This window comes from Odontesthes bonariensis, chromosome 13, assembly GCF_027942865.1.
Source record: "Odontesthes bonariensis isolate fOdoBon6 chromosome 13, fOdoBon6.hap1, whole genome shotgun sequence".
NCBI lineage: Eukaryota > Metazoa > Chordata > Actinopteri > Atheriniformes > Atherinopsidae > Odontesthes > Odontesthes bonariensis.
In genome coordinates, this window is record NC_134518.1 from 11,993,450 (window position 1) to 12,007,914 (window position 14,465).

General features: G+C 42.4%; 1 protein-coding gene across 2 annotated transcripts in view; it reads right to left on the reverse strand.

Moving 5' to 3' along the window:
- LOC142397547 (connector enhancer of kinase suppressor of ras 2) overlaps positions 1–14,219 on the reverse strand; it is a 63,006-nt gene extending 48,787 nt beyond the window's left edge. For both annotated transcript variants that reach the window (XM_075480982.1, XM_075480981.1), the window contains exons 1-2: positions 13,885–14,219; positions 1,767–1,930 (exon numbers count right to left, since the gene is read on the reverse strand). In XM_075480982.1, coding sequence (XP_075337097.1) covers positions 1,767–1,930; positions 13,885–13,948 — 228 coding nt within the window. In that variant the 5' untranslated portion in view covers positions 13,949–14,219. The remainder of the gene's footprint in view (positions 1–1,766; positions 1,931–13,884) is intronic.
- Between the last annotated feature and the right edge of the window lie 246 nt (positions 14,220–14,465).

Here is a 14,465-nt window from a genome sequence, read left to right on the forward strand (position 1 = left end):
GCATGAGCTCACAGACACACTTTCACACACATTCAAACAGCTCCAACTAATCCAACCATGTGTGCCTTGGAGATAAGGTGCATCCTGCATACTCTTTCTATATATTCTCCCTTTCCCTCTCACCTCTCCTCCTCCCTGTCTTTTTCTCCCTCTCCCTGGGAAAGGAGCACCTAATTCCACCTAATTCCCTAATCCTGAGCAGGGGCAGTGTGCATGCAGTCAGCACTGACCACGGAAAGCAAGACCCAAATGACAGAGGATTTTTTTCCCTTTTTTTTCGTTTTTTCTTAAGCCAGTATCAGTAACTGATGGAGGAAACCAAACAACAACTAGAGTATACATCTTTCTTCCGATGAGAATTGCTGAAAGGACCCAGCCCAGCGTCAGAAGAAAGCATGTATTAAATATATTTGTTCACAAGTTGAACATATTGTCGTGTCATATAAAGGCATAGAAACTGTGAGAAGGTAACATTCAACATCGCCTATTGTTTTGTATTGGGACAGTTTTGCATCACGTAAAACATAAGGATATTACAATTTACAACGCAAAACATAGAATTGCAGTGGTTTTGATCCTTTAGCATGTCTAAAGCACGAGGGAAATTTTCAAGTAAGATAAAACTTAGTCAGGTCACAATTTCAAAAGACAGAGGTAGCCATGTCACATGTTTGAGCCTTTTTATTATGAAAGTCCTGTCTTTTTGCATTGTGAACCAAACCGGCTGTAATCCATTCTAGTGTGAGACTGTGTTGAAATACTGTAGGGAAATCCATCTGGAGTAGATGTTTCTGAGCCACTATCAAGTGACTACTTGCAGGGCTAATAAACTACGGTATGTGGCAGAAAAGCATGCTCCATACTAGCATGCTAGAAATAATCTAGTGCTACATGGGCAGCAGCATCTCCTGGAACTTATTTCAGTTTTATCTGAACTGGTCTGTTTGCTCCCGTCAACAGAGCATCTCGTAAGGTAATCATCCTGGACTGGCTGGCAGTCTGTGATAGGGCTAGCCTGTACAAACATGTATTAACATTCACACTATGACTTGCATGACATGGACTATGTGGTGAAACCTGAGAAAACCCACTCAGGCACATTGTCAAGGTGTGAATCCAGAACCCTCACAGCTCCCTATGAAATACAAACACGATATATTAGAGTTTGAAACCCAGTCCTACTGGATTTTGTGTTGGAGAGTGACAGTTCTTGGTAATAGTGATGAAATATTTTTTTTTGGTAAGCACCTCTGCCACCTCTATCTAATTTCTCTATTTGTCATTTCAATGAGGTACGGTACTCATAATGGAAGTGGAATGGAATGAAACTGAATGGTTACTTTTGGGATGTAAACACTCATGACTAAACGCTTCAGCTAGCCTGTTAAGCTTGTTCCCTGGCTGGAACTTGCTACCTTCATTAAACAACACAAGCCAACAGAGAGTATACTAATAGGCTGATTCATATTCTGTGCAACTGACTGCTGCAGCATCACTACAAACTCATGACAGCTTGTTAGCCAGCAAGATAATGGTAAAGTTATTAAATTATTTCTGCTAATCTTAGTATAATCCGTTTTATTTTTGACATATTTGTGCCACATTTCGAAGCGTTCATCATTTTTGGATTTTGGTGGGGTTGTCTCATGTTATGTTCTATCATACAAATCAGGGGGTCAGCTGTCTAAAGCCTGGACGTTGATGAGCATTGTCCTTCTAAACCACTGTTTACTGAGCTATGAAATCATTAAGTAACAGAGGCTGACCAGGGCACAGAGGAGGTCGACAGCTTCCAGGATTAGCTCCTGATGTCCTATTCTGGTGACACCGAGCTCCTCCAGCTCCTGATGGGTGATGTGCAGCAGCTGCTCTCCGCCCATCTGCTCCCGCTCAAAACTCTTCACGTACTGCTGGAGACAGTCATCCAGACCTGAAGAGAGTACAGACAGATGCAGGTTAGACACAGCGTGTAAGGCTTGAGCCACAAGTGACAAGATGTTTTTATTGGCCTGATGAGTGATTTAGATGGTCTTCTCCCTAGAGATAAAAAGGGGAAACGTGATAATGTAATTCCTGGAAACAGAAGCAAAGTTAAGTATTCCCTAGTAGAAGGAATTGTGGTCCACTTGAATGCAACATAAAACCCATGCACAACAGCAGGTGCCCGGACAGTGACATACAAATATGTCTAATTCTGAGGTAAGAACCAGCCTAGAGGCAGGTGTATTTTCAATGCTTTAGTCACAATCACAAAGAAAACCCATCTGTCAATGCACCCCTTCTGTATCTGATTATAAGCACATGCTTTGGTGTATTAATATTCATTTTTGACACCTCGGTTTTTTGTAAAGAGAACAAAATCAGTTGAGGCAAGTTGTGCTTTTGTTGGGGTTTGTTTTTTTTATAGAGATTTCAAAGTGAAAAGAATGAATTTTAAGCAAATTCTGTTTGACGGAGGGTGTGATGTGAGTGATAAATATATAAACAAACAAGACAACGAAATGAGAAAAAGATATATGACATCACATGTGGGTGCACCCTATGCAGACAGCCAATCAGCTGCACATGCTATGGATGTGGTGGGTCCAGGATACTATTGATCCGTAAGAAACTCTGGCTCTGAATCCAACAAAGTCAGCGGAAAGCACATCTCCCCACAGACCTAACTAACAAGCCTGCTCAAAAACAAGCCAACACAGGGCAAAAATGCACAATAAGACGCAAATCCAAGCACACAGAGAGACACAAGTGGTACACTCTGTCCCTCTAAGAACACACACTTCAAGCACAATCCAATGTACTAATACAATTACAGCTACTTTTGTTATTCAGCGCCTCTGTAGAGGCACATTGATAAAGCCGAGGAAAGCTGTGAGGAACTTCCTTGATGCCCAAGGGAAGTGATACTGATGCAGAGCAGACACAGTGTGGTAGCACCTTATTACAGTCACCACACATGTACGACTGATGCAAACAAAAGGCATATCAAGAGCAAGAGGCATTTTGCCATGGGACCGAGAGGCAAAATATAAGCCTTCTGTTGCTCTGAGAGACATGAGAGCACAATCTCGTTTCATAAAGCAAAGCAGAGCAATTTTGAATCTAACACGTCTGCAGGAGGCTCTGAACTGTAGCAAACCCAAGTGAAATTCATTTAATGGAATAAATCCCTTGTGGGAAAACCCTGTCGTCCCATTTGTTAGCATGTGCTTCGAATAAAGTGCTACAAGGTTAGCACATGGAGAGCTGTTGTGATGCCAAGTCTGTGTATGAAATATGCGAAAACTGCCGCTGTGAAATCGAGCAGGCGGATGTGATGACTCCTTTTCACACGCCCGTTGTAATTTTTTTACCGTCATCAGCTGATGAGACCGTGTCATGACATTTATAGCTGTTGCAAAAATGAAAAAGCAAGCATTGTGAAGTACAAACGTTCAGTGCAGCACTTTTAAACATTTTTAAATCAGTCTCAAGGGAGGTTGAGGGAAGTCCACGTTTGCGGTTACAAACCGAGATGGGCATGTGTGTTTTTAAATGTGATGTCTGGATTTTTGACTGTCAAGTTGGACGTTAGTACCGTTGTTTTTTTGTGTTGCTGATGGGCTATGGTTTTATGATATGTTTTGGAAATGTACTTAATTGTGTCTGTTTTAGTGTGAGTTATTCCTTTTGTCTCTCTTTTTTTGGGGGGGTAGTTTTTGGCTATATCTGGGACAATGTCCCTGTTAAATAAACAAAAACAAGGAACACTCACTTTTTCTATCATTTCTGCTTGATCATTCTAGTTTATTGAAAATACCAAACAATTCGACTATTTCCACTTCAAGCTGCTGTCATTGATATTTTTATAGCTACAACGTATCAGATAATAATGCAAGTATGTGAACTGCGAATGACAAAATTACTACAAGTTAACATCTATTCTACTGATGCAACATGTTTATTGCAATGGAACAAGGGTCCAGTGTAGTCGAACAAATCATCACCAGTGTTGGCAGAGATGTGCACAAATTGATAGAGTGTGTAGATTTCTTCAGTAGGCCAGCAGCTATAGCAGCGGAGAACAGGGAGACCAAGCAGAGAGGAAGCCCTGCAGCTAATAACAAGAATGTCTGAATGTGTGACTCCTGACCCTCACGATGAGAGACACAAGAACAGAACGAAAATGAGATGGCTATTTCTCAGATAGATGTCTTTATGTCCACGCTGTGCCCAAGTAAGGTGAGCCTCCTTTTTTCCTCCCTCCCATTTTAGCTGTCGCTCCCCCCTCTTCATTAATCCCTCTGCCTCTTCTCCTTAAGCGTCACATTTCAACAGCGGCCATGTCAAGACCGTGTGGCACAGAACCGATTATGTCATCATAATCTGTCAATATTTGTGAAATTAAGTGGAAGTCATTTCTTTCTCACACATTTAAGTGGAAAAACTCGACGCAAAATGTGTAGCCATTCAAAACTTTTACATCCTCATTCATTGCTCAGAACCATCGAGGATGCGTCTGATTGGTCGGAAGCCACTCGAAAAAAACATGACCGCAGAGATAATGAAACATCTGAGATGAGCGAGTATTCGCGATTGGAGTGGTCTCCAGGGAGCCCAGATCTCCACATCATGGAGTTAATGTGGGATTACATGACGAGACAGAAGCAGCTGAAGCACTGCAGCTCTATAAATGAACAGTGGCATGTTCCCCAAGACGCCTGAAGCAACTCGCCTGTCATGTGTCCCGAAAAACTGTCTGCAAGTGTCCCTCTGAGAGCTGGTGCTGTTACAAAGGCAAAAAAAATGTCTTTGCATGATGCAAATCTATACCAAAAATTATTCATGACATTACTTTTAAAAGCATATGTGCTCAGCTTTTAGCCTGTGAAACTGTGAATTATATAAAGAAGTGATGAATAAAGAATCAAAAAGGTCAACTGCAGCCACCTTTTTCTGGGAGAGCCTCCTACTATGGCTACGTCTCACTTCTGCAACACACAGTTAGGAGGAAAGGAACTTTGTGTTGACCGCAGTATTTGTTTGTCTGTCTCTTGTTTCAAGTAATGATGGTATTTGTCGTCGTAAAGACGAGCACCCATATTCCTAAAAAATACAAGGATGGAGACGTACACCGACACAAATCCACAGGTACACTTCCCCAGTGTGACACACAGCAGCTGGCCAATCACATTAATCAGAAAGTCTCCCATAGAGAACAAACAGTCGATCTGGGTTTGTACGCCAGCTGTAAATAGCACATTGGACCGGAGCTATCAAACACTTACAAAATATTACATGAGGACAGGTTTCTGCAGATGGAAAAAACAAAGAAAATTTTCTTTTTTTTTTCTGCATGCGTAATGTCAGTAATATCTCTGTGTAACAAGCTCTGGTTTCTTTTGGGAAATATTCTGACATGAGAATAAAATATTATATGTCACAGCTGAATATTTTAGAGTATTTTCTTCCTCTGTATGTTGAGCCATTTACAGTATTTCCTGTAAATATAGTTTTCCCGCTTCACCTCAGGAACTTATTAATGACCTGCGTTTGCTGAGCCTCAGTGTCTCTGCTCTTTAGACAGCCTCTTGTAACAGAAATGTCAAGTGTCAACAGTCAATCAGTTTTGATTTGCTTATGCCGACTGTATCAACGCATCTACTGAGTATTTTTCTGTGGGTTTTTTTTCTAAGTTAAGACTTGGCATCAAATGACGTGCCACGTGGAGCGTAAATCTTTATCGGAGAAAATCATTTTCTGACAAAGTCGCTATATTTTGGTCGTTTCAATTTAGAGATTTCTGAATTTCAACCTATAGGTTTAGTTTAGTTGTCCAAAGAAAAAAAGGCCCTGCACTTTAAGGTAAGACAAGCTGTGTAAAAGCATTCCATGAAAAATGCTGGACTGTTTGACATATTCAGACAGAGCCAACAGATAACGGTAATATAGTTGTACAACACTAAAGAGAAATTATAATTTATTCAACAACAACGTCAACATTTATCAATATTTTTCTGTGGAATAACAATCCATTTTTAAACTGAAATCCCTAATTGTTGGCATTTTTTACATGAATGCCAAATCATTTCGGTGGGCACTGACGTGGCCAAGCCATAACCCACAATTTCTTCCATCTGATCCACCTCTTGGCATATATGCTGATATGTTGAGAATGGTTATCGGCAGAGAGGCCCACTACTGGCTCAACTTCATGCACAGATAAGTCGAGCCAAACACAGCAAGATTAAATTACACTTGGAAAAGACAAAATTGTTGTGTTTTAGTCCAATACCATCTAAGGTAGACACAGCAAACCCTCATAACGCAGAAGGGGGTTGAATCACTCCTGGATGTGTGTTCTCAACTATACTCAAAGAGGCTAAGTTCCATCTTTATGTGAGACAGTGAAGCTTAAGTGTATATTTATATGGCCAAATTCCCCAACAAAGCTATACATACATGTGGATTGATCTTTCACAGACAAAATTAGAAGCCACAGAATGTAGTAAACATTTCTCATACAGTCCACTGTGTCGTGGCATTAGAAGTACTTTGGTCAATAACCTGATCGCCCTCCCTTGTATGTAAACTGGGACCAGAACAATGGTCCTCATTCAAATTGTGCTTTAACCATGGTTCAACACCGCTGTGTTTGTAACGGGACACAACAGCTCAACTTCACTTAACTGAACGATTGTCAATGTTTCAATGAGCGAGCATAGAAGTGGAATTCATTGATGGAAGTATCTCTGACTCAATATACCCCCTTTCAGCTTCTAACTTTCTTTTTTTAAGAAATTAAATGAAAGCCATCCCTTGTGGTAATTCACTGTTATGAACAGCTTCTTCATGTCCTCTTCTACAGTTACGTCTGGGTGTGTGAGTCTGATTTTGAGAATGCCAGTTTAGTATGATTTTAATTGGCCTAACATGACTACATGTATTTTAAAATTCAGGCTTCATTTCAACATCATTTGATTTTAATTATCATGCAAGTGCATAGATTGTCCTCAATCACTCTTTGATATGATGAAGAATATTGTCACGCGCTTTAGAGATTACTTAATATCAATTTCTTTTAAACTCGCAGATCTGATAAGAAATCCATCTGTTGATCCCATTGTGCTTAAGCCTCGAGGAAGCATCTCTTGTTGACAGCTTCATCCACATTTTATGCAACTCCCTCCAATTTCTTCTTCTTTCCTCAGCAATAATGGCCCCTCCCCTTTCAGAAACACGAGGGTCGCCAGGCAACCGGAGCGAGAAAGGCCTCCAAGCAGAATTGAAAGATCAGCAGTTGCTGCCCCTCAGGACCCTGCACTGGTGCTAGGCTAAGGATCACACATATACACTTTAGCGTATGTGCCGTCAACACAGAGACTGGAAGCTTGCTGAAGGCCAAAAAAAAACAAAGGAAAAGGCTGAGAATTGATATTACTGAACAAACTGGCAGTGGACATGTTTGCTGTAAGACAGTTGAAATGGAATTCAACCGGTCGAACTTGTTGTGTTTGGGAAACCAAGAGCCAACAGCGGCAAAAAGCACCAGATACTCCTGTTCCGCTGTCCCGGCCTCATTCGTAACACTCTGGCAGGCATGAGAGCTTTGTTGTGTGTGAAGAAAAGACATGACTCTCTCTAAAAATATTCCTTCTGTGAAATATTCATCAGATTATGACAGAATATTCTTAAAACGGTGGCATTTTAGCTTGCCGACACATGAACTTTTAGCGCACTTTTAAGCTAACAGAGCGGAAGCTGTGAGAGAGCGTGACATGACTACGGTCATATTCCAACTACAACAATATACTGTTTTAATATAATGAGTATTATTACAGTATATTGGTAAATGGTACTGAGGGCATTACCTTTACCACAACAAGCTTCAAATCTTCTAACCCTTTCAGTCCATTTGCAGCTAGTGTATTGAGAAAAAAACTCAGCAGGAGAATGCAATATAGTGCTAAAAACAAGAGGAGGACATCTTTTCCCAAATAATCCCGCACTGGAGTGATGATTGTTGTGACACACAACACACGAATTCCCTGTGACTGATAAGCACGCCTGTTGACATTAAAGCTGCTCTGTTCGATTTATTTTAACAATAGAGCCAATAACTGCGTGTAATATAAGACGGATTACATGTAGTAGCCAAAAGCAATTTCTCACATTTATCCCTTAGCTCTGATGTTTCCCTCAGTCCCACATTATGGCCGGTTTATGGTTTCCAGCTCATACAACTTTACAGGTTTGGCTCAGTGTCACAAGTCCAGTCACACGATATTGGTGCAAAATAACCGTCCTCGTTTAGTCGTCCGTGTTTACCTTTGCTCATTTTTACCAACCAAAAAGATGAGGCTTGGAGATATATTAAGCTGCAATTATGCATGTGGCATTGATTATTGTGCAAGAGAATTGTGACGTAAACATAGCTCCATAATCGTCAGTGCTTGAGGTGTGTTTGTCTTGCTGCAGCCTTGTTACTGAGGAAATTACACTGCTACACAGCTAGAAGGAGTCCTATAGTAAGTAAGTAATTCATGCCCTGATATAACGACACAGTTTCAACGTATCTGTTTTATTTTAAAGCAGTATTTTATGTTTTTGTAGCATTGGGAATAATTGTGCGCGTCATTGAAATGTGTCATTCTGGTGAGACAGGTTACAAAAATTGGGAGGTGCATAACCAGTCAAAAAGACACACAAGGTATTGTGATGTAACTTTTGGCACACTCCACAGTTCAAGACTGTTCAAGATCTGGACCTGCGACCGTAAACTTAACTTGAGTGTGTGCTTTAAAACAGGAAGCTGACATGGCGGAATTAACTTAGTGACAACAGCACCGTTGGCTGGAGTGGTGTGTTCCGCCATACCGATTCAGTTTTCTGACAAACTCCGCCTGCCTTCTCAGAAGTCCAAGCCTCAGCCACCCATTCCACTCCTGTACCTTACAAACAGAATGTGAAACAAAGTCACATCGCTCCCGCCTGGATTTGCGCAGAGTAAAAAGGTTTACAGCTTCAGTTTGCAGCGGACAGCTGAACTCCAAAACTAAATGTATGGAGAAAATCCAGCGCTAAAGAACTGACTTATACAAACTTATCTACTAGCCACTAAACATAGTGGGGTATTTAGGAGTTTATGACTTTCATTTGTAATTTTTGCTAAATATTTATTGAACTTTTGTAGTTGCAGACCCAAATCACAGTTTAGTGTGAGTGTGGGCGACTTCTGATCGTAGTGCAGTTGTATTTTCCTAAGCCCTTAAGAATTTTCCTTAACCCCATGATGTTTTCCATCTAGGTCAATGAAGAGTTTAGGAAAAGACAAACGGAGGGATTTTTCTTTACTACTTGACCGAACACAAATATAATCTTGCAACTATAGAGGGGTAAAAGCTTATAAACTAGTCTCCTCGTCTTTTTCTCATGACCTCATACGGGGTCCTGAGGAACTTTGTTTGATGCTAATTTTTCTGGTTGTAAAACTGTTTACAACAGGTGCAAAACCAACCCAATAAAGCGCATGTGAACATCCACTCACACACACACACACACACACACACACACACACACATACACACACACAATCACACAGGCCCCTCTGTCCGAGCAGCCGGATAGAGCGGGTGCTTTGATATGATGCCCACAGCATCTCCCATTCCCCGCTCCCAACTGCCATCGCCTCTCCTCTTTCTCTGACATGCCCACCCTTTCACGCTCCCTCATTTCCTCGCCCATCTTAGGCTCCTCAGCCTTTCTTTCATTTTGCTTTGCACTTCCCCATTTCTGAATCCATGTCCCCGCTCTCTTCCTCTCCGCTTTAGGCCATAAAACAGGAGGGGAAGCTGATGAGTGTCTGTGCACTCTTATATTTGCATGTGTGTGTCTCTTAGTGTCACTATGAATTTCCTTCGTGATCAATAAAGTATCTATCTATCTATCTATTTATATGTCTAGCTGTGCATTGGGCATGTATGCATGTTGCTGCCTCCCCATCTTATGACATGTGCTGTGACTCAAACACGATCAGATTGGGTTTCCATGACTACCGATGCCCCACTTAAAGCGGCTGCTCCAGAGTTTGAGCCTATGCATATGTCAGTGTGCATACATGCATATGTGCCATATAATTCAGTAAAAATGTGTATTCCTTGGAGTGCATATGCAGTGCTTACACCTGGGAACTTCTTTGGTGCACACGGGTAAAAAAAAAACTGGAGAACATGAATAGTATCCTCTATCGATGTGCGTATGTGAGAGTCTTTCTCATAATAAGGACTACTTTTTAATCTTTAATGTGGCTGAAACTACAGCAGGCACACAGTCAGAGCCAGGGGGAGTGTGTTCTTCAACACAGGCCTCCTTACCATGTCGGCAGGAGGCTAAATCAAGGGACTCAGTATGGAACTAGTGGCTCACTCATGAGAGAGTGTCCTCTGCTGATGGTAATGCTCTTTTCATTTTTAAAGACCGTGATCAAGATCTGTTCCAGAATTGAATATGTTATTTCTTTTCTCAGTGCTGAATCTTATACGTGATATTCAGTCGACATGCTAGCTAATAAACAGATAAACAAACAGACAAATGACGCCCCAAGAGACTCAAATAGTGAAGTAGCAATAAGAGGATTCTCTCATCAGAAAAAATAAAGCATCTGCTGCTCAAGTGTGGTGTAAAAAATACCAATGTGTTAACGGTTTCAACAGATAAGTTGAAAATCACTGGAACGTGTGTGCGCTGTCAGTCATTCACAGTCCCCTGCACCGACTGAAATGTGACATCTCACCATTATTTTTAGATTGTTCCAATACATTAGCGTGGAAGGTTTACTGCAGGAAAAAGAGAACAGCTTTATTCAGTTTCCTGTCAATGTCGTATGCATCAGCAGGCTGCCGATAGTGAGCGCCTGAGAGCGCAGGGGGATCTTATGAAGTGCACACACCACAGAGAGAGGCGGAGAAGTCCATTTTCCTTTGCTGCCTCGCATGTTCAAGCACAGATCCTTATGCACCCTGCTCAACACATCAGTTGCGTCATCAGATGCACACGCCTTAGCGGATACATACCCTCACACACACACATGCTCATACAGGAAACTCCTCTGGTGTGGGTGTGCAAATCAAAACAAAATGCTGATGAGTCATCTTTCTGTGAGCCCCACCAGTGTTTTGCTGCTGGAGCAGTCTTTCCATAGCAGTGGGAGATATATAGTATAGCCTGCATTGTAGCTGGCTGTGTCAGGTTTTCTGGACAGGACTGCAGAGTATCATATCTCTCTGTCCTATATTCTTTCAAATGTCAAGGAAGGGCTGTTGAGGTAAAAGAAGAGCTGCTTTTCGAGAAAAGACAAGAGCTTGATATTTGACATCTTTTTACAGGTTGAAGTTTTTTTTTTTCATGCTGGCAAGAGATGCATTCCTAATATGTATTTTTAAAAGGGTGGAAAAAAGAAAGTCTGAAAGGCTGTCCTGAGTCCTCTGATGAAAGTCGAAAAGCTGAATGTATTTGCGATTTAGTCTGTTAATGATATCACAAGAGGAACTGAAAAGATTCATTCTGTGCCAACGGCAACAATTACTACTTGCTACAAAACATATGAAGTGCAACATTTTTTTCACAACTTTTACTCTGTGAAAGCATTTCTTACTGTCAAGACTACATTTTGATCAAGTTTTGTTTTCTAGAGTATGCAAATTACAGCAAAGGGTATGCTGCAATTTCTATGGCAAATGAGCAAAAAGGCACAACTTTTCTATCGTGACAGAGTGACTGACCAATTCAACTATACCAATATTCTAATAATTTCATGGTGGAGACAAATGTTAGCTCTCAGCCAAAGTGTCTTATGTCTGTCGTTTAACTGTAGAGAAAATGCTAAAGCGCTTCTAAAGAAGGTCTCAGTGTCACCTCTCTGTATAAGCGGTACAAGACTACTTGGATCAGCATGAGAGAGATGAAGCGCTTCCAGCGAAGAGGCCAAAGTGAAACCCTTGTAAGCATACAGATTAATATTCGCCTTTTGCATTACTCATAAGAAAATAAGATCCAAGCATTAGCCTGCCACTGATGGTTTACGAAAGAGAAAGGAGAGGGCTTCATGCATTTGAGTTTGAAGCAACTGTGGACATGTTTGTGACCGATGATAAGCCCAAAAGTATGAAAACAATCTAATTTAAGCACTTTGTTTCGATATTGAGCAGGTTCAGGCGGGTTGGACCCTTTACACTTCACTAACAATAGCTGTTATCCATGTCAACTTTAATTTGAAACCATTTCAAAATCATCACAGTTTGGGACTTAGGAGCATGCCAGTTGAAACAGAAACAAACTGAAATATAAGACTGGCGTCCATCTTCATCCAACAGCTATGTTTTCAATTTCAGTCTTTCTTACTCATAAAAACTTAACCTTCCTTGAACCTGCAAGAATGTAGCTTATTTTTTTAGAAGGTGGATGACCTGCACTTAACTTTTCATTGCATACTAGCAGATACAGTGGTTCTTTGACAGATTGGCCATTATCTCGAATTTGGCCCAAAACGGCTTAGTATGAATAACGAGTATGAATAAAGAGAAAGCCAGTACTCCTGTTTCACTCTGCCTGTTAGTCATTTATATGCACTGACTGTGTTGTTTTTAATTTTGCAAACACGAACCCCTTTTGGCCTGTTACTAATGTTATTTCCAATCACATTTCAGCTAATCTTCTATTAATGACCGGTGGAGAAGCACTCCACAGATCAAAGGATGAAGCTATAACTCTATTGGCTGTGGCTGCTGAGAGCAATTACAAATCCTGGGACATCGTCATAATCACTTCACCTGACGCAACCCAAATAACTTCTCTCCGTGTATCTTGAGGGCCTATCAGCTACCTTGAGTTCTAATCTGAGAGATCAGTACTTCACCGCAATGAAAATCAAACAGAGGTCCTGAAACACGCTGAGGGAGATAAACATTACACACTGGAATTTGGCCTCTTGGAGACACATTGACAAGCGTTTCTTACACTTTTGTAATATTCTGAGTCATCAGTCAAGTAGTGATTAAGTCATCGTCTTAAGTAAGAGATTGCGGACACCCCCCACCTTCTCTTTTCTATTGTCTGTCAGTAGGCCGACCACAGTTTCTCTCACAGCTCTGTGGATGACGAGAGTGTGTGAAAACAGCACCACCAAACACACGCATACGCGCGCACGTGCACACACACACGCACGATTAGTGATTACTCATTCATACTGTCTCTATGAGGGGATCCGTGCCAGCAAAGCAAGCATCAGGGGAAAAAAAAAGAAAAGAAAAAAGCGAGTGTGACCGCTGCCTTCGCCTTATAAGGCAGGAGGCATTGCGCTGTCCACGGTGCTGAAACCGACTGTGCGACTGGCATCGGGGGAAGGGGGGGTTGGAGTGGAGTGCATGCAGCGAACTACATTAACCGTGCACGCTCGCGGACACGCACGTTGACCCTCGCACACACAGCTTTCACGGCGCGTGGCGGTATGGACTCGAGGACATGTGCCAGTGAGTGAGGATGACATACCCCCCCACAGTCATTGATGAGAGCCATTCTGCAGCCCACAGACTCGGTTTGAGAGAGGTGACAGGATGCTGAGCCTCCACACACACCGTGCTTCTTGGGGACATCCATTTCACTGCACCGGCTCAGACGCGTTTGCACTTCTTTAGTGACTTTAATCGGTCTCGGAGTAGTCAGTCACAGCAGCTAAAATCCCACGTCAGGGTGTAGGTTTGGATGAGGAGAACACATGTGTTGAGTGTGGCCCTCGGCTGCTCACTACCACCACCAGCATCATCATCATCATCATCATCATCATCATCATTCTAACCACAAGCAACATGAACACTAAGAGCGTAATGCAGTCAGAGGACGCAACATTACCTTTCATCCAGTCCAGCACTTGCTTTGGTGTCCATTTACTTATAGGTTCCATAACCAAAGCCATGGTGTCACAGTCTCTCCGAGGTGAACAGCACGGGACTCGATGCGGGCGTCATAAAACGACCTGTCAGTCACATCTGGAATGACAGAGCGGTGGATAAATCTGGCGAAAAGGAAAAGCTCGTCGGGTTTACTCTCTCCATCAGAGCATGGTCGCCTGCAGAAACGGTGAACGGGATGCGGTGGTGCAATCCACACGCGCACACAAACACGCACACGCACAACGCTCTCTCCTCTCCCTCACTCTCTCCGTCTCTCTCTCTCTCTCCCTCACTCTCTCTTTCTCTGTGGCTCTCGTGCTTTCCCGCCAGCAGCCGGCGCGCTGTGAGAAGTGGATTCGGTGGGCGCTAGGAGATGGAGCAACCCCTCCCCTCTTCTCTTTTCCCCCCTCCCGCCTCGCTGCAGCATCACCAGGGCCACCGCTCATAATACAGACCAGGGAATGGTGCAACGCACACCATATAGGGAGGATCTCTCTGCCCTCTAGCACCCCCCTCCCCCCTCCCTCCATCCCCCTCCCT